The 27350-nt window shown below is 34.6% G+C and overlaps 1 protein-coding gene across 1 annotated transcript; it reads right to left on the bottom strand.

Moving 5' to 3' along the window:
- Nucleotides 1–266: 266 nt before the first annotated feature.
- On the bottom strand, nucleotides 267–7003 carry LOC116212332. Its single transcript, XM_031546882.1, has 10 exons — nucleotides 6914–7003; nucleotides 4665–6029; nucleotides 3801–4586; nucleotides 3496–3622; nucleotides 3287–3375; nucleotides 2225–2469; nucleotides 1703–1789; nucleotides 1474–1576; nucleotides 668–878; nucleotides 267–593 (listed from the first exon to the last, which is right to left on the bottom strand). Exons 1-10 carry the CDS (start codon nucleotides 7001–7003, stop codon nucleotides 448–450), a joined length of 3249 nt encoding a protein of 1082 aa, XP_031402742.1. The 3' UTR covers nucleotides 267–447.
- Between the last annotated feature and the right edge of the window lie 20347 nt (nucleotides 7004–27350).

The following is a 27350-nucleotide window of genomic DNA, read 5'->3' on the forward strand; positions in this document are numbered from 1 at the left end:
TTATATTTTTCTATGAAACGACATTAGGAGACTGAAGCACTACACTCTGCTTTATTCGTTGTTGAAGATCTTAATCAATAAAATAATTTGCTCCTCATCTGTCCGAAGTCATGTCCTCAGTCAAGTGCCTCTCTCTCTCGCTCTATATAATCTCTTCTTCAACCAAACAAACCATTATTCCTAATTAAGCTCCTCCACCGGGGCCGCGGCGCCAGCACATTTTTCTTTTCATGTCTCCAAAATCCTAACAAGCAAACAAACAAACATACAAACTAACATATCTTCTTAATTCCTTTTCGTTTTAACAAACAACTAGCTAAGCTACAAACAAATCCCCGCATGCGGAACCCGCACAGCACCTTGGTCCATGCTAATTCCATGTCCTGTCAGGCCCCCATATTCCTCTCTGCCTTCCCTTGTGATGAAGATGTGGTCAGGAAAAGTCCATCAATGATGGGGCCTTGGTCCGCTCCAATCTATCTCTTCGATTGGTTCTGCCTGCAACACCTCAGAGACGGCGACGGATCCTCCTAAATCATTGCTATCTCCTCCGCTCTTATTGGCATCACCATCACAAACTTCATGTGCTTTGCCTGGAAATTTTATACAGCATTGAAAATGATCAGTGCTTTTCTTTGAATGATCAAGAGAATCTAACTGTTCGCACCTGTTGGTATGTTCGAGTTCAGTTCCCGTTGAGGTATCTCCAATAACCGTTTATGGCACATAACAGTATCCTGGAAGTTTAGGAAAGTGTGGCCCAGAAACTGTAATCTCTCAGAGTCAATCATTTTCGTGAACCCAAATGAAGTAGTCCACGTATCCAGTACGCTCGGAGTAGCGGGCAAGACCAGCTTGTAAACTCCCAATTCCTTTAGCTTCTGTAAAACAAACATAAAAAACAATGTCAACTCGATAGATTGTTACTAGCGCCACTTTATTGTTAATATATGCTATTTAGAACTTAGAAGCACACTTTCTCAGATACATCTCTTCTGGCAACTTAGCTATATAATTAATTAGTCTGAGTTGTGAAGTCACAAAGAGTAATTGCTCTAGATCAGTAAGTATCAGAAAATTAATTTTAAATATGGGAAGAGAAAAAATGATCTTAGAAAAATTTGTTCACTATTACTCTGTTATTCACGTTGCCATAAAAGAGATCAAACTAATTTACATGCATCTCATGTGGAATATTAAAAGACATTTCTTTCTAGGGAGGGCATGCAAAAAGATCATATAATTAAATATCATATGAGCATATTAAAAAAATAAATCCACTCCACTTTTGGAATTTGGATCATAACCCTAACAACATCCAAATGATTGCAGTTTTGCTTCTTTAGACCTGATGGAATAATATAACAAAGTCGCATGACTCCAATAATCTCCGTCTTGACGGTACTATACATGATCTCTTCTTTGCATATGACAATAATGTGGATATATATATATATATATAACATAAAAGACTACATTTTCTAACTCATTCATCAAAAGGCGACACATTCCAAGTCGGCGATACTGAGACCTCGTACCAACTAGAGGTACTTCTACCACTTTGTCTCCGAAGATCCTTTTGAGTGAAAAAGAAAAAGTATTTGAGAATATTTAGCCGACATAACAGAAAATAAATTCCTACCAAGATTATGTTCTATGTTAAAATATATCAACAACTTAACAACAGTTGGTAGATCCTCACCTTATAGTAGCCACCGTAATCAAATCATCATTTCTTTCCAAAATAACTGTATAGAATCCTCGGAAGTTCAGACGACTAAGCTCTGACCTATATTGCCAAGGATAATGTTGGACTTGCTTAGAATAACTATGAAAACTCAATTTAAGGAGGAAAAAAAAGACGGAGAAGCCTTCACAATTTTAAAGGATGCTTTATAAGTCATAGATCACATATAAGAAGACATCCCATAGTTGGGTAAGTTTTTAAACACTTCTCAACCGTCTTAACAGTCAATTGAAGCCGTAGATTAGCTTTAGATTTCATCATCAGTCTCCCAATGTCATGAAAAATGATAAACATGGGTTATTATACGGAAAAGTTCCCAACATCTTTGATAAGATTCAGCTGCTCGTACCATACTTTGAAGTCATGAAGTTAGTGATTGCACTCATTATTAGGAGGAAAAAAAAACAAAAAATAAAAAGGACAGATGCAATTGCCCTGAGATTGCACAAGAATATGCAAGATAGTAAAGCAACTTACCCTCTACTGAAAATGACATCTTCAACGAGATCTCTCTGGGTAGAGGGCTCTCTAACAAGTTCGAAACATTCATGCATCATGCCAACAACAACATCTAGCTTGTACTCGATTTGTGTTATAGCTTCAATATCATGAGCTTTGGGATCACTAGGATTGAATTTCATGGACTTTAATAATGTCCACGTCAGGTTATCTCTGTCCAATTGGACTGGCTTTCCTATGAGCTTGTAAAGCCCAATAGATACCTGCAAAGAAGATGGCAATTTTTTTATGATTGAGGTATTAAAAGATTAAGATAAACTGTTCTTTTGCATTTTAATGATTTATGCGATTAAATGGAATCTCCTTGAAATAATTACTTCCAATTCAAGTCGGTAGAGTGCCATCTTATTAAGCATTATGTACTTTCATACAATTCCAAACAAACAGTTTATGATACAAAAAAGATTTTAAACATCTTAGCCAGCATGGTTTAGCTCAAATCAACTCGCTTTAGAAAAATACTTCTTCTTTGTTAAGTATTGACAAGCCGCTAACAACCAATGAAGATTTATTTGTCTATTGAAATTTAAAAAATCCGAAGAATAGGACCTTCCATATATGTAGAGCATTCGCAAGCAATGAAGAAATCAGTCATTTGCATGCATATTCGTTCTCCTTAAATTCCACCCCACGTCGTTGGATCTCAAAAAAAAAAAAAAGGCATGAAAACACCAAAATAGCTCTTTTGCATTGATTGCAAATGAGAAAGATCAATGGAAGTGACATCAATGGGATGTCATGGACCATTACAACTCACAATCTGAACATAAATAAATAAGTTAAGACAACAAGCACATCTAACCATTAGAATGACCACTAGCTAATATCGAATTTTTCCCATAAAGAAAGAATCAGTAAATTGTCTTTTTAATCAATGTAACCTAATATGATGCATTGCATAATTTTATTAAGTAAAGTGTCTCTTTTAATCAATGTAACCTAATATGGATGCACCACAATTTTATTAGGTAATGCCTAATACTCATAACTCATATAAAAAAACCAAGTGATATACGGTACCTCTTCACACTGTTCGCCGCAATACCTACTCTTACTGTGAAAATTGCTGAATTCATATTTTCCTCTTTCCCTAATACAGCTTAGATGATCTGCATAAGAAATAACCATGAAAATTATACCATAGTCGATCAAGACCAACAATTGCAAGATAATCTTATATATGCATGCATCAATTCTATGTAAATATGTGTACAGATAAATTGTTTTACATTCATTCTCGCATTGATCGCATGTTAAGATGTCATTCAGGCAATTCCCAATTTCATCCCTGGACTTGCTTTGGTTGCAGAGTCGACAACAACAGGATGGGCAGAACCAATTACCATCTGGAACTTCCTATTGGACAACAAATAAATGTTAAGCACAAATCTCCAATATTCCCAAACTGCAGGTCTTTCTTATATATCAATTATAATATAACGATAATGCAAGGAATAATAATAATAATAGCAGCGGAAGAACATTGGAAGAACGGAAAAAAAAAGAAGAAGAAGAAGAATTAAAACTGACTTACCAGCAAACCAATGCAACTCTGATGAAACGAGGATGGGCATTGATCACACAAAATCAGTTCGCCCCCATAGTGACAAACGCTACAAATGGAATCATTTTCGCCTTTTTGCCAATTATTTTCTCTCCCACCATGATCGAAGTTGATATAATTTTTGTCATGTAATATCTTCATTTGGCAGTTTAATAGCGACCTCCCGTCTTCGAGGATGATGCTTGAAGCTGCTCTTTCTTCGGTCTTAGCAGCATGAACAGAAAAGCTTCTTAAGCTAAACATCTTGCTGCAACAATCACATATGATTCCTTCGGCACTTATCCAGCCCTGCGCTATAGGACAACTGTCATGTTTACTCTGATAGTGCACTCTAGCCATGGAAGACACTGCCTTGTTATCTATTAACCATGAGATAACTGTCCTACGATTGTTTTTCGATTGGTTTGGAGCAGCCTCCTTAATCCATTTTCTTGAACACAACCTTGGAGTTTGATGGCCTGCTTCCACATCTTCAACTCCTCCGGTCAGTGCTCCAGATGCTTTCGCCTTCGACTTTCTGAGGCTTGAAGTTTTATTCCTTTGGTGACTCAGCTTGCTGGAGTTGACTGCTCCATCTAGTTTGCAGATAGATCCTAGTGTATTATTAGACCTTCCATTCGACGAGGAGGACTGAATCTCCCACTCCCGCATCCTCTTTTTATGCATAAATGGAGACTTCCACGGCCTGCTAGCTGAGACGTTCTTGTCAGGCTTCAACCTCCGCAAATGGGTGGCCTTCTCATGGTCCTCCTTATCCTGATCCAGAACAAGAGAGCAATCATGAAAAATGGCAGGAAGGTGACATTTGAGAGCATTCAAAATTTGGATATATACCAGAGTATGAGAAGATTGACACTCATTTATGGTTGCTGCCGAGCTCTTGTTAGCATCTGAAAGATTGTCCATATTGGTTCCGATTATGTCGAGGCAGGCTTTCACAAGAGACTGGTAACACTTTCCCTCAGGTGAAACGTAACGAAATCTGAGAACATCTTCTTTGTCGAACCTAAACTCGATCTTCCAGTCTAGATATAGAAGGTGCTTCTGAACATCTGCTACTAGAGATTCGTTGTGCTTTGTGCCCTTTCCCCTAATATAAAATGCAATAGCATCAGGAAAGTGCTCGGCTCTAGGAACCAAGTCAGGCCCAGCAGGTTGCCAGTTTCCACGTTTTCGGCAGGTCAAGTCTTTGGACTTTGCATCCATCTCCGAGGAAAGTCTTGAAGGGACTTCGGCAGACATAACCATGGAACAATGCCGAGAACTCTCATTAAGCATTTCTGGCTGTGATATCGACAAACTTGGTTCTTTGTTGGCACTTCTGCTCATTCTGTCACAAATCATGCCATTATTGTCCGGCTCAGCTTCTTCAGTTAATGGATCCGAATTATGTGTTGTTTGGCTAACCTGAACATCAATCTTGCTGGGATCGTTATTAAGTAATTTGATGGTCTCATCTATTCCAGAAGGTTTTGAAACGCCCTCATCCATTTCTGGGACATCGTTCAGCAGGTCAACACTTTGTCCTATGTTTCCTAGCATGACAACTAAGTGGGGCAAAGCATCCGACAAAGCGACTTTAAGGTTCTCCGAGATAGTCTCCAGATTCAGGTCCTGCCACACTTCTCTATCCGTAGAAGTCCACTCCTTGATCCTTGTGTAATCATCTCTTTCTCTCAGGTCATACCAAATTTGCTTCACAGATACGGGGAGGGGCCACTTCTGCTCGTACTCCTCAATCACCTCAAGGAACAGCCAAGGTCCACGTCGATGCCAGATTTCAGTAGCCTCGTTCCAAGTCATGGCAACTCTTATATTGCCAAGTTTGGCCGACATCTCGTTGCCCAGATCAGGGAAGAAGATGGTTCTCTCTTCGGCGCCATCATTGTGGTCAAAGATGACGCCTTCCCACCAAGCATCCATGTGATAGACATCGACACACATCCCGTAAGGCAGGTCCCAAGGACCGGTTACAAAGTAAGGAGGGAGCGGCCTAATAGAGCCACGATAGTGACACCGGTGAACTTGATCAAAATCAATGCCATCCACAGCAGGTGAGACCTCCACGTGCTCTATCATACTATCGGAGGTGCCTCCAATGAGGATGTGATCATACTTGATGCAACGCCTGCGATGTCCACAGGCTAGGACGATTCCCTGGTGCCACGAGCCAAGAAAACCGTCTTCCTCGCTCTTCACCTATGTGGCAGCAATTCAATCCGGGAAAATGAGACAGTTAATAAATATCCAAATTAAGATGTGATGGGAAGGAGCATACAAGTCGCCGGCGCTCATAAACTGGACCTCCAGGAGTAAGATATTGTAAGTGAAGTGAACCTAGCTGTAGCTAGCTAGCCTGTACAAATTAACTAAGGATCATTAATTGTGTGTAATCAGAATCATCAGTTCAGGGACCCTTGGCGACCAACGTTAGGAGCATATCATTGACAAGCTAAGCTGACAAGCAGGGCTTAATACGTAGAAAATAATAATATTATATATAACAGCTTAAGGAAGGAAGGAATGATTGATTTAAGGACACAATACATACCACCAAGGTGGTAGCGCAGTAAAACTGGCTTTGTCTTCCAAAAGAGAGGTCAAACGGTCGAAACTCAACTTGAATACGAAAATACTTACTTTAGTAAACCATTGTCCTCAATCCTATGGGGCTATTTTGATCCACTGTGCGTTTTGGTGGGGTCATGGTGACTTAAGTGGACTAATGTCTCATTGAACCTTTATTCATTTGGGCGAATTGAACATTTCATGGCGGCTGTGGAGTTTTTCGGTTTCCAGAAGGAGTTACTACACTGATCTCCCCATTCCAGCCAAAAAAGAAGAAGGACGCAATACATAGTATACTAATAAAGGTAAGGTAATACTTGTTGATCAAACTGATTTCGACAGGCCACTCTGACGGGTGGGTGGGTGCATGCGTGCGTGTACGAAGGAAGGGAGAGAGACCAACCATGCAGACATACTATCAACATTACAAATTTTACCCCAGCAATTTACTAATAATTAATGATAAATATTAAAAGGGGGCCGGGGGGGACTGGGAAGAAACTAACTGCACGCACCTCAACTCTGTCATTGACGCGAAGCTTCTTCCTGGAGCAGGTTCTCTGGCGGCATTTCTTGGTCGGAGGAGAGCCCCCGATCGGCGCCATAAATATATACAGCTACACAACTGAAACAGGAAGCATTATATATAATAAGCATATATATACGAACACTCAGTTAAATATATATAACCGAATGACAGAGAGACTAGCAAGAAGATGCGAGAGGAAGGCGACTGGATGAATTCTCAGAGGCCGATTGATGAGGGATGATCGAATGAATTGAATTCCAAATGAGGCTCAGCAGCACAGCAGCATTCGAAATGAGCAAATCAAAAGCAACGCAAAGCAAAGCGAACAGGTGCGTACGTACGTAAGGCAGTCACACTCAGGCGTTGACAGTGATGACGACGACTTTGATTTGTTTGTTTTAATGAACTTTGGCTGCGCTGCTGCTCGCTGTGGCTGCTGGGTGTTTTGTTGTGTGCGTCTGTGCGTGTGTAGAGAGAGAGAGAGAGAGAGAGAGAGAGAGAGAGACTGTAGGTCAGTCACAGTCAATCACGGGGTTGTTGGGTGGGGCTGTGACCAAGATTTGATTTGATTTATTTATTTATTTTTCCCCAGAACCTCAATCAAATCTTGGGTTTTTTTTCGACAGAGAGAGGAAGAGGAGAAGGACTTCACTTTATATATCCGTGTAGGTATGTATGTATGAATGTATATTGTATCTCTTCGTCATCAACAGCATGCCCGTTTATGGTATATATGGACCATGGTATCGGTAACTTCTCTCTCTCTCTCTCTCTCTCTCTCTCTCTCTCTCTCTCACATATGTATATATAGTACTTAAGGTGTATTTACTCTCAATATATCTCCAATATCTATACTGATTTATTGTAATATATATCAATATATATGTTGATTATATTATCCAACTGATCTATTTTTCTTCCCAATTAGATGAAAATATTCCTTTCCATATATATATATGCACACACACGCACATACAATACAATTATAAATGAGAGGTCTCTGCTTACGGGTATCCAATCAGAGATACACGTACGATTATTTATGTCACGGACAGGAAACGATTAATTTCATCCTAAATTATGTATCTTACATCAATTAGGTGCCTGAGAAAAATGTTACATCAATTTAGTACATGGTCACATCAATTCGTCCATGGTGATGTTAATTTAGAACTTGGTCACATCAATTTAGTATTTGGTCACATCAATTTCGTCCCTAGTCTCATCAATTTGGTCATTGGTCATATCATTTTAGCCCTTGGTCACATCAAATTCATCCATTCGTCAAATCTATTGTTAGTACTGGACGGAAAACAATGTTTGCATCAATTTCGTTCCCATGTATCACTCTCTCTCTGCTCTTTCTCTCTGATAACTCCCTCCAAGCGTGTGCGACATGATATAGGTTTCGTCTTGGAGAAGAAGATCAGTTTCACGCTAGAGCACCGACTATCCTGATCATGGATGGAGACTTTAGATTTGTCCGCGAGCCAAGGTATATCTTTGGCTAACTCTTACAAGCTGTTGTTTTAAGTGAAAAGATAATATTTTTATTGGTAATCAGAATAGTGTGCATTACAGTTTGGTTACTATATTTGTGTATTCGAATTGTGTAAGTTAGGACATTGCTCTGGCCAGCATTGTAGGGTTTTTTTAATTTTTGATTTTATGTGGCAATAGAAGCACTTTTAGGACAGTGGATGTGATTATGCATCATGGTGGAAGGTTTGTTAGGGACCCCATGTCGCAATATGAAGGTGGTATTGTAGAAGTGAAGAAGGGCGAAAACATAGATAAGTTCACTGCTGCAAGGCTTTTAGACATGCTTGTGAACAAATATAGAACCAAAAATATTGTTTGCTTTACATAAATATCCAATCTTTAATGATTTGGATGTTAGGCTTAAACCTCTAGCTAGTGACGATGGTGCAAGATTGTTGTTCAATATACTTGCACAAGTTACTGAGCCCTATACGGAGGTTCACTCGTATGTTGAGAACGATGTAGCAGATGTGGCTGAAGAAGTTTCCTTAGATAAGGTTAGAGAGCTTGAAAGAAAGAGAATGCAAGAGGAAGGTGATTAGGGAGAGGAATGTTTAAATGATGACACTGCAGATGACAGTACCTATAAATTGGGACCAGAGGACAATAGTTCAGATGAGTTTGATGAGAGAAGAGTTGAATCAAATGGAGGTGAAGGAGTGCAAGGAGGTGAAGCAAGCACACAATCTCGGAAGAGAATGACGAGAAAGTGCAAGGTGAAATCTAGCTATTCCACCTCGAAAAGCAACTCCAAATCCATTAATAAAAAAGGACATAAGAGCAAAGGAAAGTTCAATGACAGGACTACTGCTGAGAGGGAGAACATGTTTGCAAGTACTTTTAGATCTACAAAGGAGATGGAAGGAAGTAGTCAGATGGAACATATACAGCTCTTGCTACATCCTTAGCTGCTGCTAGTGGTAGTGGTACTGTGGACTGCCGCTGAGAGGGAGAACATGTTTTGCAAGTACTTTTAGATCTGCAAAGGAGATGGAAGGAAGTAGTCAGATGGAACATATACAGCTCTTGCTACATCCTCAGCTGCTGCTAGTGGTAGTGTTACTGCTGGTGCATCCACATCTGTTACCAACATTGAAGAAGAGTAGATATGTGAAGGCTATGAAACAAATGAGTTGAAGTCAATCCATGATGAAGATTTAGAGATGGGAGTATCAGGTATCCATGTTTCAATCCAGAAGATGATCATAATGTTGTTATCACTAAGTCAATGGAATTTGAGAGTTTGAAGCAGTTCAAGACTGCTGTGAGAGATTTAACTATCTCATTGGGAGGGATGTTGATTTTGTAAAAAATGATAGTGAGAGGGTTAAGGCTGTGTGTGTTGAGAGGCATGTGGACAATAAGGGTAAGGGATATCCTTAGGCTATACTGTGCTTATAAAACAAGGCAACAAAAGTCTTCTAGGTGAAGACTTTCTACTCTGAGCACATATCTACTAGAAGGATGACCAACAAGCTTGCAACAAGAAAGTGGATGGCCCCTAAGTTGGTCTCACTTGTCAAGATCCAACCAAACATAACTGGGCAAGTAGCATATGACTATACAATCCAAAGATATTGAGTAATGGTATCTAGGACTTTGAAATTGGCTCATGAAAATCTGTGAAAGCCAAGAAAATGAGCTGTTCAAGAGAAATATAGGGTCAACTATTGGCTTGTAATGTACACAATATACTCATGAGTTTAACAGAATGCATATCTATTTGGAAGCTTATAAAAGGGAGTTTTTGATTAGGTGTAGACCCCTGATTGGCTTACATATCTAGCAAGATGTGAGGGGTAAGCACATAATTGCAATGCTTGAAGGTGTAAGGATGTATATCACTAGCAAGATAGTGAAGACACAAGCTTTGATTGCTAAGAGCCAAGGACCCCTGCAAAAAAGTCCAAATTAAGCTTAATAAACAATAGGAAAATGCAATATATTAGACTCTTCATTGGTCAGGGGATCCCAATAGGACAAAGTTTGAGGTAACATATCCTCCACATTCATGCAGATCTTGGGAGTTGTCTTGCATTCATGCGAGCATGCCTTTGCTTGGATGAACCAAAATGGTCAAAAAGCTGAATAATTTGTCCACAATTGGCTAACCAAGGAGACCAATGACAAGATATACTCATACTATATCAACTCTGCATTTGGTGAGGCATTTTGAGAGAGAATTGGCTTTGACCCTATCCAACCTCCCATTATGAAGAGAAAACTAGGCAAACAAAAAACCGAGAGAAAGAAGGCACCAGAAGAAGATGCTAATCCTCATAAGATGAAGAGAAAGCTTAGCCCTCCTAAGTTCTTAAGTTGTAAACATGTTGAACATAGGAAGACCAGCTGCAAAGCCAACTTAGGTTCATCAGTTGCTTTTACTAATGAAACAAAACCATCTCATGTGCCAAGTGATGGGGATTCGGTTGCTGCGGGTGATGGTGCAAATGATGGATTAGCTGCTGCTCATGAGAGACATTTTAGTCCTATCCTACTTCAATCAGAACCTCAATAAGCACAACCCTTACAAACTAACTATCACACTATACAGGTACAATTTTACTCTTTTTTTTAATTTCATGATGACAGTATTGAATGAATTAATTTTGTCCTCCTAATGTCATTTTGCTTGATGGATAGGGTCTTTGATAGTACTTTTCCTTTGTAGATGATCTTGCCAACATGCAGGTCAATCTTCCAAGTGTAATCGCATTCAGACCACCTCCAGTGAGACATGACATGATGCCCCCTCCAAGAGCTCCTATTACGAACAAAACCATTCAAGGTGTCACTGCTGCAACTACCTAGAGGTTTGTAGCCTTTATGAATGCAGGAGCACTAAGCGTCCTCAATGATAACAATTGGCTTTTGTTGTTGATTTTTGTGGATGCTGAAGCAAGATAATACTCAAGATTGATGCATTTTGGATAATGAAAACTGTGATTATTGGATGGTGATAAGTAGTAGTCTTAAATGGTTTTAGATTGGGATACATATTGTTTTTTGCTGGGTTTTCGGCTGAATTGTACATGCTGAAGACAATGAATTATATGCCATAGTGATATATTATTGGATGCTTTTGATGTTTTAACTAAGGAGTTCATTCATTTTGTAAACTCTTGAACTATTTGACTTTACAAGATGAATGATTAGTCTCCTTCAATATTATATGTTCAAGTTGGTCCATTTTGTAATTGGGGTGACTCGTATCTACTTAAGTGTAATGACTTTTATATTAGATTAATATTACTTGTTGCTGATTGTTTCGGTTGCTTTATTCATTTTGGAATTTGATCAATATGTTCTCACATTGTAATAAAAGTGCACAGCAGCTATGGGGCCTATATTATAGCAAATTTGTGTTAAAGAGTGCTCAATATGTTCATTAAGAATATAAAGACTATTGATGTAAGGATATAAGGACTATATTTATGAAAAATGGAAAAAAAATTATAAAAATGATGAAAAAAGCCTAAATAAAAAATACAGACATAATGACTCTTTTGATACACATCAATTTGGGCCTCTGATGGAGTTTTGACGGCAAGGGCCTCATGGATGAACTTGATGTGACCGAGAACCAAATTGATGTGACCAAAAATCAAATTAATGTGACCACAAACCAAATTAATGTCCCAAAGGATGGAATTGATGTAATTAATGATTAAATTGATATGATCAATAACTAAATTGATTTGATTAGGGACAAAATTGATATGAATAATGACCAAATTGATGTAACATTTTTCTCAGGAACCCAATTGATGCAACTTGCATGAATTTGGGACAAAATTATCAGTTTACTCATGTCACGAAGGGTGGTGGGAATATATTCTTCTATTCTGTTCACTAAAAGAACTTATGCATGGTATATTTATTTATAGAATTGACAAATATTTTATTACTTTCATTGACCTTTTTATTGGGGAAAAAAAAAACCTTGCATTCGCTCACCAGAAAAATGAAAGCCCCAACCCCTAAGAAACTTTAACTTTCTTCCATCGTTGCCGACGCGTCTGACTCGAGCTGGATGCATCCTGCGGTGATCCCCCGCCCCCGATCTGATTATTCCTTCTACTTCCTTCCTCTGTCTCCATCAATTTCTCTATCCATACCCCTAAATTTGACTCCATCTCCTTTCCCCTCCGCCCGCTACTCCCACCACTGCGCCTCACCCTGGTCCTCCACCACCCCATCCTTCCACTGCTGTGTTTTGTTCCTTCACCACCGCTCCTCTACTGTTGTTCCTCCATCTTGATTGAGCGCCCTCGGTTCTCTCCGATGACCGATCTCTGCTTGAATTCGAACCATGGCCACTCAGCGCCTCCTGATCAGGACCTCTGGTATCTTTTATGGTCACTGCCCTTGTTCATCGCCAAAAGAAAGCTTTAGTTACTTGGACGATCATCGTCGACGATTTACCAATGTAGTCCGATGGTACTTACCTATTCGATGTTTTGTCTACCACCCTGGTGTCCATACGAAGGTGTGCTCAGTCTGGTTAGATCGTGGTTGGTTGTTATGTCCTCTATTGTGTGGGGTCGTGTGGGGTCATATCTAGTTAAAATCAAGGGTGTGATTTCTTGATTTTTTTTTTTATGTTGTTTATGTTTTGGATTTGCTTAATAAGGGTCTCTGTGGTTGGCCCCGCTGTTGGCAATCTAGCCGTTGTGTTGGCCGGTGGCCTCGACGATGTCTTAGTTGGTTATTTTTTGGCTGATCTCGTGGTTGGCATCTAGTAGTTGTGTTGACCGATGGCCTCGACGCCGTCACCCCAATGTAAATTATGGTGTGTTTAATAAAAGTGCTTCTTCCAACAAAAAAAAAAATGAAAATTTGAAAATCCTTCATCCAACTTTATTATTAATTTATTAAAGGAAAAAAAATATAGGCATTGGATGGAAGAGTATTTTAGTAAACTACCATCTCCACACTCATTCACTTCCATCATTTTTTCCACCTTTCTCTCGATTTCTCTTTCATGAAAACTTTCTCAATTCTTTTTATTTTCCTTTTTATTGTTCATTATAATAAAATCTTTCTTAAAATATAAGTGTATGTATTATGTTATTATTTATATCAGAGGGCGAAAAAACAACCGTAAGTACTAACATGGTTTTGTTCAAGTGGTTCGATATTAGTTCCGGTTAAGTAAGGTCTCGAGTTTGACTTCTTATGAATGCAAAAAATCTATACTGGGAGAATTTTACTCATTAGTGGGCAAACCTGACTCGATTGAATTAGATGGGGCGCAATTAGGCCTCCGGTTATTAGGGTTCAAACCCAATAAAAAAAAAACAACCGTAAGTTGTAATCGAAAAAAACAACCGTAAGTTACTAGACAAAAGGCAAGTAGTAATCCTGCATCGTCCATTATTTCTTATGCTTCCATTTCGCTTGCTTATATTCTTTCACCGGATTGTCAATGCTATGCTATATATATATATTAAAGTATAGTCCAGCCTTGCTATATTGTTCCATTCACTTACAATTTGCATGTACCTAATTAGGTCCAATTTAGTCGTAGGAGACTACCATCTAAGAAACGACATTGATTGGACTACCTGGAACGGCATGTTCATCGATTATGTCTATGAGCAAATAATACATATGTAGCATATTTATCCCCTTTTTTATTTAATGAAAGGTTTAAAATTTTAAAAATAGATCAAATATCTTATTACTCATAGATTATTTGTTTTTAATTTCATGCTTCTCTTTTATTCTTCGATTCACAGAGAGGAGAACAGAGGAATCTTCTAATAAGAAAACCTTTTTGGGGCCAAACAGAGGTTTTGACTACTGAAATGAAGGTATGGAGGGTGGGAGGGAGAGGGAAATCAATTTTCGTAGAAATGAAGGTATGGAGGTTAATCGATCGGTGGTGAGAATTTTGGGAAGTAATTATAGGAAAATATTTTTTCCAGGAAAAAAAAAAGTTCTGAATCAATTTTTTTGGTTTTTCGTTTTGGGGAAGCCAGATATTCCAAGTAAATTCAACAAGGAAGGAAGAAAAAGGGTTTATCGAATCATCGAACAATCAGTGAGTAAGGTTTATGATGGCTCCGAGAAGAGACAAGCCTCATGCTCAACATAGCCAAGTTAGAATACAGGTTTAGATTACTCCCTTTCATACGTGTATTGGCCCTTCAAGTTCAGTGAGTTGCTCTCTTCCATAGGAGAAAATAATGATAAAAGAAGTATAAATTTATCCTATCACTTTTCTTGGGTTGGATTTTCTCCATGTTTTGTAATGTTATGTTTCCTTTCAACTGACATATTTTAGCATATTTTGCTTAAATGTTTATGTAAAGGTGATTTCCATTCTCCCATTAGTGTTTTGGCATCTGAACACGACAAATTGTTATTATGTCGAGAAGGATTAGGAGGGTCACATGATCGAAAATCAAGAATATCATTAGTTGTAGTTAGAAGGTTGAAGTCTCCAGAGGTATTCTCCCTCCCTTCGGTCATAATTAAATTTTATGTTCCATGGAAATGTCTTCCATACTTCGGGGTTTTTTCTTAATTGAAAAGCTTGCTTAATCTTTTGCATTTCTTTTGTTAGCATGAATACAAGGTCTCATATAGCTACTTGGTGTACATTGGTAAGGATCCATACATAGAGGTCAAAGTTTTTTACTTTTCTTTCTCTGGTTTTTCCATGTGGAATTCTTAATTGTGGTGGCGATTTCTTACATTGAATTGGCGTGCTTTACTAAGCTTTTGCCGATGTAAAATAGAAGGAGATCCTGAGCACAGTGAAGTAGCTCAGAAAGCCAAAAAAAGGGGTTGGTTTAATGCCTTATTTGACTTGTATATAGTTTCACTTGGAAGTTTGTAAATTCGATTTGGATTTGTAGGAATATGTTGCAATAAATATAATCGATTCCTGCAAGCGCACGCATCGAACAAGTAATAAAGAGTGAATAGACTATCGTTACCATGAGTACTAATCTAGATTTCTGATAAGTACCAGGATTAGAACAATAGGCTTTTACTCGGACAATTGATTTTCAAGAGTATTTTTAACTGAAACTAAAATAAAGCATAAATTTAATAGAAACGATAAACCTAATGGTGATAAAAACTTAAAGCATACGACTTCCCCTAGGGCTAGACTTAATCCAATCACTTCCTTCACTTACGATTGACTTATTGATTCTCTTGTTAATCTAGGATTTTCTATCTTCTTGCATGTATTCCAATAACTACGAAAACGTATCCCCACGCATCAAATCGACTACACTATTCCTAGACAATTGATTAGTGGAAACCCATTATTATGAAACTCTAATTGGTTACTTAAGACGATTAATTATTCCTAACCATCTCGTAAATTAATCTTGTTTTCCAACTTGAATTAAACTTAGGTTATTATGTCCCGAGCCTAAACATAAAATCCGTTTTTCTAGTTCATCTAAGTTGATAGAACAATCTAATTGGTGGCCAAACAATCAAATAGCATTAAGAATGGAACAAAATAAACACGACCAATCAATTGAATAGCATTGAAGTAAGATCACAAATTAAGAATAAACCTTAGGTTCCATTAAGACCTAGGAAACGAAATTAATTCATAGTAGTGGAGTTCAACAACCAAGAAATTAAAGAAAACAGAATCAAATGATATAAGAGTAATAGAAAAATCGAAAGAAACTCGCACGATCTCAAGCTCAAGTCGTCTCCTCCTTCTCCTCCGCCTCCCATCGCTCTTCCACGATCTCCTTTTTTTCCTTAGGGTCGACTCACCTCTTACATCCAGCCAAGAGGCCCTTAAATATCCCCCAAAAAATCCTAAGAAATTTTCTACCATATCTATAATTCTAACTTCCTAAAATTCCAAAATAAATTTCCTAAAATGAGACAAGAGAAATCCACTGGGTTCTAGTCTTGGCCTCCAAGATATTCTAATACCAAAATATCTCCATGTGATGTCTTCAAGTCCAAAAATTACCCAAAATAACTTATGATCCACGAAATCTTTAGTTCTGCACGAACAAGGTAGTTTGCTGCAGCACTCTTCAACGTGTGCTGCTGCACACTTTTTACAGATTTAAATACACGTAGAGTGCTACAACATGGAGTTCCTTCTGCTACAGCACAAAATGCTGAAAGCATCTTCATTCTTCTTCAATCATTATAAGCCTCCATCACGATCCTCGAGCTCCTTTAATGCTTCTAACATGTCCCTAAAATATCACATATGAAATTAATAGCCATCATTCAAGGGATATCTCAAAAAACAACTAAAAACACCCAAAAACTAATAAACATATAAAAACCAAATTCAAATTAAAACTAAACTAGAACTAAATATAAACTAAACTAACTCAAATTTTTATCAACCGATTCTTATCCAAAATGTAGTCCTTTAACTCGATTATCACCGAGTTGTCACGCCCCTAAACCTAACATTTTGCAAGTCCTCGAGCAAAACAAAAGATAAACTCTCTCTCCCAAGACACTTGAGAGCCACACATACCAAGAGTAAGAAGTAAACCAAGTTTTCCAAGAATATTTAACTTTCATAAACAAACCTTCTACCAGCTTAAGTGCCATAACGTGAAAATCTTATTTAGAAATCTAAAATAGTCCAATATAGCAAATCCTCATATGGATAACTGTTTGCACTCAATTTTCAAGTGTTTAGGCTCATGAGTATACACTCAATTCTAGTTCCATGAATATGTACTACCATATGCTTGCTTTTTCTTTCTATCTCCACTACTCAAGTTATATACAAACATGAATCAGAAGTACTTTAATTTGGTTTGTAATGTGGCTAGGTATCTCAACTAACTATTTGGTTTAAATATAAGAGGAAAGAAAATGGTTGAAACCCATATAAACTAAATCCCGAGATTAAATCTCATGGTATAATAACCCTATTCTCTTCACTCTCAAACACAAAAACTTTATTTCTTCTTCTCTCTTTTCACACAATAAATTTCAAATACTCATCACTCCCCCAATCTATTACCCTTTACTATATCAAGCCACGAATCTCGAGTGTCCCTTTTCCTATCGAGCTTCTCTTGATTTATCTTCCTCTCTTTATTTTTATTTTTTTACTTATTTTGTTTCATTTTTTTTCTTTTTTTCTTTTTTTTCTGATCCATGAAATCTTCAGTTCTGCAGGAACATGCTTTTGTTACTTCCAATTTTATCTTTTTGTCTGCAAATTACTTGCTATTAATAGTTATTGGACCGAACATAATATCTAGCACTATTTGGATTATAAGAAAAGCCCTCAGTAATTTTGGGTTCTTTTGTTTGTTCAATGCAGTTTTTATCGACGTTGAAATATTTTTTTCATTTATATGTACATATTTATATGTTTATCAAAAAGGAGAAGAAGGATATGACAACAAAGCACCAGGGGAGCTGAAGTTTTGACATTTTTGCTGATAGAAAAGAATACGAATCTTTTTTGCTTTAGCCATCCTATATTGTGGGGTTTGTGAAGTTTTTAATATTTTGCCTAGACTTTAATCAATATATGGTAGAACAGTGGAAATTCATTTTGATTAATATGATAACTAAATAAACTAAAACTCTTGTGTAAGGGCCCATGTCATCTAAGCATGACATGTGCCCGCTTTTTATTTTTTTCATTTTAGCCTTCTCTTTCCTAATTTTTATTATTTGCCCACAAATTTTGATTTTGATCTTTTATTTTTGTCCCTTCTTTTTTCTTAATTATAAAGAAGACCATAGACTTAATACTGAGAAATAAAAGTTAAATCAAAAGAAATCAAAAGTCCTATTAGTAAAAATCGAATCCATAACCTCTTGATTTCAAATAAGGAAGTGTATTGTTGCACGTTCCCTTTCTCTTTCGTGCCTCTCCTTTTGATTGTTAAAATATTCGACAAAAGAATTTCAATATCACATGTTTTAGCTAATATTTTAGTTATTTACACAATTAACTAAGGCATGTATTATCTTGTAAAAGTGAAGCATATATCATTTTGATACTCGCACATAATTATTCTAAAAATGACACAAAATTGTTATCCTCTCTATTTTTTTTTAAAGACATGTTATATGAAAATGTATACATAAATTCTAATGATACATGAAAAGGCCACTTTATCAATAAAGGTTATAATATGAAGATCAAAATCATTCAATAACAATTGGAGATTAAATTTTTGGATTAGATCAATTACTTTTTTTACCATAATCTATATATAAATTTCTAATATCAAATTAGAAAACACAATATCGTTGAAAAATGAAATATTATATAGACAAGTGTGAATTAATCACAAAATAAAATTGCAATTAAAAAGCGAACCGAGAACAATATTATAAAAACATTAAGTCGGAAAATTCAACACGATTTTAAAGTGCAAAGCATGCACATCATTCTAATTTTCTTAAACTTATCCACTATTTAAATCTGATTGGTTCAATACTTCAACTTTATATATATATATATATATATATATATATATATGCATACTGTAACATCCCGAAAATTTTAGTAGCTTAGAATATTTTGAATATGTTGAACGTGTAATGATTTGTAAATGAATTTCATTAATTTTGTTCTCCATCCAATTTATCAAATATGTATATATATATATATTGTTTATGAGATAAGTTTCAAAACTGATTAACTTTCCATGTGTTATCAGCATCTCTATTTCTTTGATCAATTATACAATTATACTGCCACTCATCCATACTCACTAGAAAACACCGCCACTCTCTTTCCCCTTAAATTTTCCTTTTCAACTCTTCTAGACCACTTCATTTCTTTCAACCAAATTTCAAACACGAAGAGAGAGCTCAAGGGGTAGTGAGAGAATTTGAGAGGAAAAACTTACTGAAAAATAATATCGTACTATTTTCGATGTTATGATGTGTTCGGGGCTTATCTCAGTGAGTAACCTATCCTTAAACTAGTATTTTTATTATCATTATAATGGTATTTTTAGAACTGTATTGTCATGGTCATGTCAGTGTTACGGATAATGCATGTATTTTATGCGATCAATTATGATGTTTGGAAATGAGTAGTGAGGTTTTGAGTTGTGTAACTGAAATTGATGGGAGTTAGTGAGTCCTATGACGCCCTGAGCCAGTCGTAAGCCGAGCAATAGGAAAGGACTGCCTAGAGCATAAAGGCTGACAGTGTGGAGCCATCACTGCGGTCGGGAGTTGGGAAGGGGCACATGGACGATTTGAGTTCTGGAAGTCTCGACGATATTTTTATAATATTACTGAACTCATGCTATGATCCGGCTAGTTTAGGTTGTGGTTATTCACTGGGCTTCAAACTCACCCCCAAAATATATTCTCAGTGTTTTATAGGTTGAAATGGCTGTGAACCGTGGCATTTTATGGTATTTTTAGTCATTCAATTAAGATTTTAATTTTCTAAATATTCTTTATAATTAAGGAAATTCATGTGTATTTATCTTATAAAAATTTCGAATCTTACAAATGGTATCAGAGCCTACGTTTTTCGATATTTTGAGCTTGTGGGACATAAGCCTATTTTCGATTATGTGAATTTTGGGGACGAAATTCTTTAAAGGCGGGGAGTTTGTAACATCCCGAAAATTTTAGTAGCTTAGAATATTTTGAATATGTTGAACGTGTAATGATTTGTAAATGAATTTCATTAATTTTGTTCTCGATCCGATTTATCAAATATATATATATATATATATATATATGTTTATGAGATAAATTTCAAAACTGATTAACTTTCCATGTTTCATCACCATCTCTATTTCTTTGATCAATTAATCAATTATACTGCCACTCATCCATACTCACTGGAAAACACCGCCACTCTCTTTCCCCTTAAATTTGCCTTTTCAACTCTTCTTGACTACTTCGTTTCTTTTAGCCAAATTTCAAACACGGAAGAGAGAGCTCGAGGGACAATGAGAGAATTTGAGAGGAAAAACTTATTGAAAAATAATATCATACTGTTTTTGATGTTTTGATGTGTTCGGGGCTTATCTCAGTGAGTAACCTATCCTTAAACTAGTATTTTTATTATCATTATAATGATATTTTTAGAATTGCATTGTCATGGTCATGTCAGTGTTACGGATCATGCATGTATATTATGCGATCGATTATGATATTTGGAAATGAGTAGTGAGGTTTTGAGTTGTGTAACTGAGATTGATGAGAGTTAGTGAGTCATGTGACGCCCCAAGTCAGTTGTAAGCCAAGCAGTAGGAAAGGGCTATCTGGAACATAAAGGCAGCTAGTGTGGAGCCACCACTGCGGTCGGGAGTTGGGAAGGAATACATGGACGATCTGGGTTCTGAAAGTCTCGACGATATTTTTATGATATTACTGAACTCGTACTATGATCCGGCTAGTTTAAATTGTGGTTATTCACTAGGTGTTAAGCTCACCCCCAAATATATTCGCAGTGTTTTACAGGTTGAAATGGCGGTGAACCGTGGCATTTTATGGTATTTTTAGTCGTTCAATTAAGATTGTAATTTTTTAAATATTATTTATATTTAAGTAAATTTATGTGTATTTATCTTATAAAAATTTCGGATCTTACATATACATACATATATATATATATATTGGCACTGTTGAACTATATATTATTTGAAATACATATGTGATTTAGTTTAATACTTCAATTTATATTATCGGAGGAATTATAATACTATCACTATTATTATTATTTGATACCCTCACAATCAAATGAGAAAATAAAAAGATATTTTGATTAAAAAAGAGCATAAAGGTAATAATACTTTCATAATCTTATAGCAATTTTATCGATGTAATTTTCTGACCTTGCAGCAAAGTGCAGGGCATCGTTCCTTAGTTATTCTTATATTTATTGTTATAATATTCAAACATGCCAGTAGTAATCTAATCATGAATGATATATATAACATGATGTAATTTGATATTTTCATTCAATTATTATATGATGATGTCATTAGTGTAATATTAATTATTATGTTTTGCAAACTATATCTGTGAAAACATTGATGTATTTACTTATAATTAGAGCTTGTATCCGCGCTACGCATGGCCAATAAAAGATTATATTAAAAGCAATTAAGAGAAAAGGAAATTTTATTAAAATGAAAGGAAATATATATATATAATAAAATTAAATTAAAAAAAAATAAAACACGGAGAGAGATGGAAGAAGGTGGCTGAAGAGGAAATAATAAGAAAAGGAGAAGTGAGACACGTGGCGTAAGGAGAGGGAGAGGTGGAGAAGAGAGAGAAAGATAATTAATCCTGAAATTATAATTTTATTCATTATTTTTACGTATATATATTTTTAGACCATCCGATGAATGACAATTTTGATAATTCACTAAAGTAACTGTCAAGTAGAAAAACCAAATGTTCCCATTATATAGTACTATAGATACTTATTAGTTCAGATGAATTTTGAAAATAGTATTTTTTTAAAAATTTTAAATCGCAGCATCGCACAGTGGGTCTACACTAGTTTATATATATATATATATATATTAACCCTTAGAATTATTATTTATTTTTGAAGTGGGAAAATGATTTCAGTAACAATAAAAGAAAAATGTGATAAAATTTAGAAAATGGCCTTAGCTAGCGAGCCAGATAGCAGTACGATCGATCTGGACAAAGTCAGTCCATTGTTGTCCAAAGTTTGACACGAACTGGGGTTGGCAGGAATCCTTGGAGATTCAAAAGGAAAATTGGATTGGAGGTTTTTCATTGAGTTTGGGACTAAAATAAAGCAGTGTGCGGCAAAATAGGGACTTTCCATGGCTGCTAGTTCACTCTCTAATTAATTACACCTTACATATATTGTTAATGCGTACCCATAGCTTGCACCTTGCTTATTGTGTGTGTGTATATATATATATATATACATATATATATATAGATGCAGATATATTTGTTTATAGGGTAAATTGCAAAAAAAAATTCAAATTTTGTAAAATGTCTCAATTTTGTCCTAAATTTTGTTTTGTAATAGAAAAAACCATAAATTTTCTAAAATGTCTCAAAAATGACATCCGTTATAACTTCCGTCAATTTTTGCCTACGTGTGACCTACGTGGACTGTTAAAGGGACCCACCATCAGCAGCAAAAATTGACGGAAGTTATAACGGAGGTCATTTTTGAGACATTTTAGAAAATTTATGGTTTTTTTTGTTACAAAACAAAATTTAGGACAAAACTGAGACTTTTTACAAAATTTGGATTTTTTTTTGTAATTTGCCATTGTTTATACACACAATTTTTCGCTGATATGATTTATACATGTATAATTACCTATATATATATTTGTACGAGCACACACATATATTTATGCTTCTTGTCTCCTATATATACACAATACACTTCTTTTTCGGCCAATCCTATATATACATACGCACACACATTTTACCTATGGACCTTTCTAGTAAATTCCCGGTAAAAAATTATGAAATATATACACCTCTCGCATTATATATAGAAATTTCCTTTTTCTTTTCCCATTATCTTAATTTTTCACGTACGTTGTTTAATTATTTATCCAGCGGCAGCTCTCTCTTGTGTTCTCAATGATATATATATTTACCCATCTTTAATAGTTAAAATTATTATAGTCAGTCCTTTTTTCTTCATCTAGTTGTTTGTCCGTGTGATGCACGGTTTTTTGGCTCGAGTGATTATTTTCATGGTAATTTTTAAAAATTTGACATTGCGATTAAATTTGATCATCATTAATAATATATTCTTATATTGAAACAATTCAATTTTAGTTTGTACAATAACAAATTAAGAAAAATTCAAGGCGAGTTACAATACCAAATATGAATCAACAAAACGATATTATTTAGATAACATATTGCTTTTTCTTGAATATTGAAATCTAAAAAAATGTAATAGATAACTTCCCATATATTTTGTAATAAAAAAGAAATGCAAATCATATATTACAATTTATTTAAACAAATGGAGGTCCAATAACAGAAGTATCCATACTATGACAAAATGCAGAAAGAATAAGACATATTATCATAAATTCTTCTTACAAATTCATATTTTTTTATTAAAAAAAATTAAAGAGATCTATCTTTTACATTTTTCAAAAATATTCAATATTTGAACATTTTTTTGCACATCAATATACTTTTCTTTTAGTTATTAACTACATTGAAAAGATTTCCATAAATATGTAACTTTAAGAAAAGATATTTTTAAGAAAAATCAATTATGAGATTATAAAACGAATTTAAAAACTAATTTTATTAGACACATACTTAGACCTCTTCCATTATGAACATTATCTAATCCATTATGATTTATAATTGAAGAAAGGAACATAACAGTCTCGTAATTTGAGTTACTTCCCTTAGAACTTTGAAAATTGAAATTAATTTATTAAAATGGAAATTGAAATGAAGATACTTATTAACTGTTTGTATTTGAAGTTCCGTTTTCTTGATATTCTTAGCGTTAAAAAAATCTTTATTTTTCTCACATACTAATAGAGTATTTATTTATTTTCAAATTATTCTTTTCAGAAAATTATTAATATTGTTTGCTCAAACTTGCCCTAGTTCTCATGCTATAATATATTCCTATCAATTTTAACTTGTAAAAATGAATTTATATGTTAAATGGTATATTATCATATGCTATAAAGTTTTGCAATATGACTATTTCTAATTATTATTATATGATTCGATTAATTTAATGATTGATTTCCATTCTATATATATCTATTGCAAAATTTATGCAGTTAAAAAAATCCATGCATATTTGATTACTCTTAATAATATAAATAATGGAATTAATTACTTTGCAGCGAATATTCATCCTCTTGTGGGATAGCCTATTTTAAACATATTATAATTAATGAACGCCCCAAGCGACCTATGGAATCAAAAGTTAACAGTTTGTAAATGGTTATGATCAAAATACACAAAAGTTACATGTAATAAAACTAATAAATTATAAAGAAATGGCAATAATTTATTAAATGATTCTCATTCTTAAAAAGCTATAAAGCAGGTTATATCTACAATATGATTTAATCAATGAATTCCTTAGGCATCATATCAAATAAGAAGTTTATTATTATTAAAACCTTTAAAACCAATTAAATTAGCAATGAAAAGGGAAACGTAAATGATACCAAATATATAATTTTAAAATTCACAGTTAAATTAATTATGAAATATTATAATTCAAATCTATTACTAATTATTTTGGGACAATATTAAATATCTAGAACATTACAAAAATAAAGAAAAAAAAACGAAAGAGTGTTAAATAAATTTTTAATGTAAAATGAATTGAATCACACTTATGAAAATAAAATTAGTAAAATATTTATATGAATAATGAAATGCATGCATTTTTTGTGGGACAACATTTCAATAATGTCTTTGTATATTAAATTAAAATTATTAGCATTTACTGATCTAATACTAATTGTATATATATTTACAATTGTGTCACTATTTATTACATTGTATTCAACTATATATATACACTAGGTTTTAAGACTCATGCATTGCACAATTTTTATAAATAAAATTAGATATAAAATTGAGTTTATAGTCATAAAATAAGAAGTTGCATTTAATTATAATTGTTAACATGGATCTTACACATATAAATATATATAAATATAAAGTTTCTTTTTCACTCCACAAATCGAATATATATTTATATAAAATAATAAATTGAATGCAATAGTGACTGTTAATATGGATTTATAGATATAAAAATAAAATACTATTCTTTAGGTTTAAATACACTTGAGAATTTTAAAAATAAAACTCATTAATGAGGATTTAAGGAAAATTGAAATCGATCCCTAATATTTCATTTATACATTTACTCTTTTAATCATATATTATTATGATATTTGCCTGTTCAATCCTATTTAATGCACTGTAGACAACTTCATATTTTAACTAGTTTATTTGACCCGTGTGGTTCATGGATTTTACATAGTTAAAACACCAATTGGTATGAATTTATAATTTATATTAGCATGTAAAAAGTTATGTTGTAAATTCAAATTCGGAATAGAAGAATATATATATATATATATATATATATATATATAGTTCTTAAGTAAGGAATTTATGTAATATATACATCATTACAATTATCAATTTAATTTCTAAGAAAAATTAATTCAAAATTTGAATACTTTTAGATCAAATCGTTAGTTTTATTTTATGAGAGAATAATACTCTTTAGAGCCTATCAAAATTTTTAAACTTCATTATTTACTTGTGCGTCTTTATTATTATTGATATTCCATATATTAAGTTTTATAAATTCGAACACTTTTAGATAAAATATTCCAATCACTTGGATCAGAGATTTACTTAATCAAGTTTTTATAAGACTAGCTAGAATTCGTAAAATTTGTCAAATTAATTTTAAGTTTACATAAGTATAAATGATAATATTTCTTAAAAAGATAAATATATTTATTTATTAACAATATGACAATAAGTATAAATGATTATTTATTAATGATATGATAATAAGTGATTGAAATATTTTTTTCATTACTTTGAATTTTTTCTTTATAATAATAATAAATATATAGTGTATTAACATATAAATTAGTGAAGGTTTTACCATTTTATCCTTATTTATTAGGGGTTGTCAAGTTTATATATATAAATATACTTTCTTATATATACATATATATACGTTGTGTAGATAGATTACCATGTGTGGACGGTAATTTGGACTTTACTTTTTTTACCTTCTTTTTTTATATATGCTAGTTAATTTGTCCGTCACATGCATGTATATATATATATATATATATATATATATATTTAAACGGTAAATACTTCATTTAGTAGGAAAGTAAAAGATGTCAGTTATATCTCATAATCTTGATAGAGAAGGGAGGGTGGCAGATCTGAGAGGAAAACTGACCTTTCATAATTATAAGTAGCTGCCCATCTAGCAATGTTGTGGGCCAGAAAGTTAGCAGATCTTGGGATATACATATCCTAGTAGTCAAAATACAAAAGAGCATTAGAAGCTTCATCTATAAAACTAGATAAAAGGGGGGCATTTACATATTCGTCTGAGGAGGAGATGGCATCCACAACGTCCTTGGAGTTACTGAAAAGAAGCAGGAGCTATATTCCGAGAGAGCATTCACAGGAGATGGCCTTTAGTGCAACAGCTGTTTCCCCTAAAAGAGGGTCAGTGGTGTTCGTTTTATAGATCCAAGCATGTATAATGGTGCCTTGATGGTTTGTGCAGATGATGCCCTGCTAAAAACCAGCAGGTGAGGCTGCTATGTCAAAGTAGAAACGCAGCAAGGAGAGATTGGATTTGAGTTTCCAATTTGTTAACAACATTGCTTTGTCGGCCCATGCCTCGATGTAGCTCCAAGTTCTCTTGTTGATCAGGTTTGCAGCCTGAAGAGGATCTGGATGAGTTGGCGAAGATTGTTGTGATTGTACCCTGATATTTTTCCTGAGCTGACAGATAGAATCGATGCAAATGGCAGCCCGTAATTGAAACACATGGGCTATGTTTAGAGGAATATGGAGGGAGTCATCAATGCCCAACGTGATCTTAATCCATTCTTTAGTGCTCATATAACTGATGTTGGTGGTTCTGATTGGATAAGACAAATTCGACCAAACCACCGTGACAAATGGACAATTAATGAAGAGATTCTCTGAGGTTTCCACAAGAGTACGACAGAAGTAGCATCGAGGGACTTCAATTGGGAATCTTTGAGACAGTAGAGAGCTGGTTGGTAGAAGCATTGGATGAGATTTTCTAAATGAGGAGCTTATGCCTATCGTGGATTTTCAATCTCCAAAATTTTTTCCAGTCAGCAGCTTGTCGGGTTGAAGAGTGAAAGCGATGCTTTTGTGAAATG

The sequence above is a fragment of the Punica granatum genome, chromosome 6 (assembly GCF_007655135.1).
Source record: "Punica granatum isolate Tunisia-2019 chromosome 6, ASM765513v2, whole genome shotgun sequence".
NCBI lineage: Eukaryota > Viridiplantae > Streptophyta > Magnoliopsida > Myrtales > Lythraceae > Punica > Punica granatum.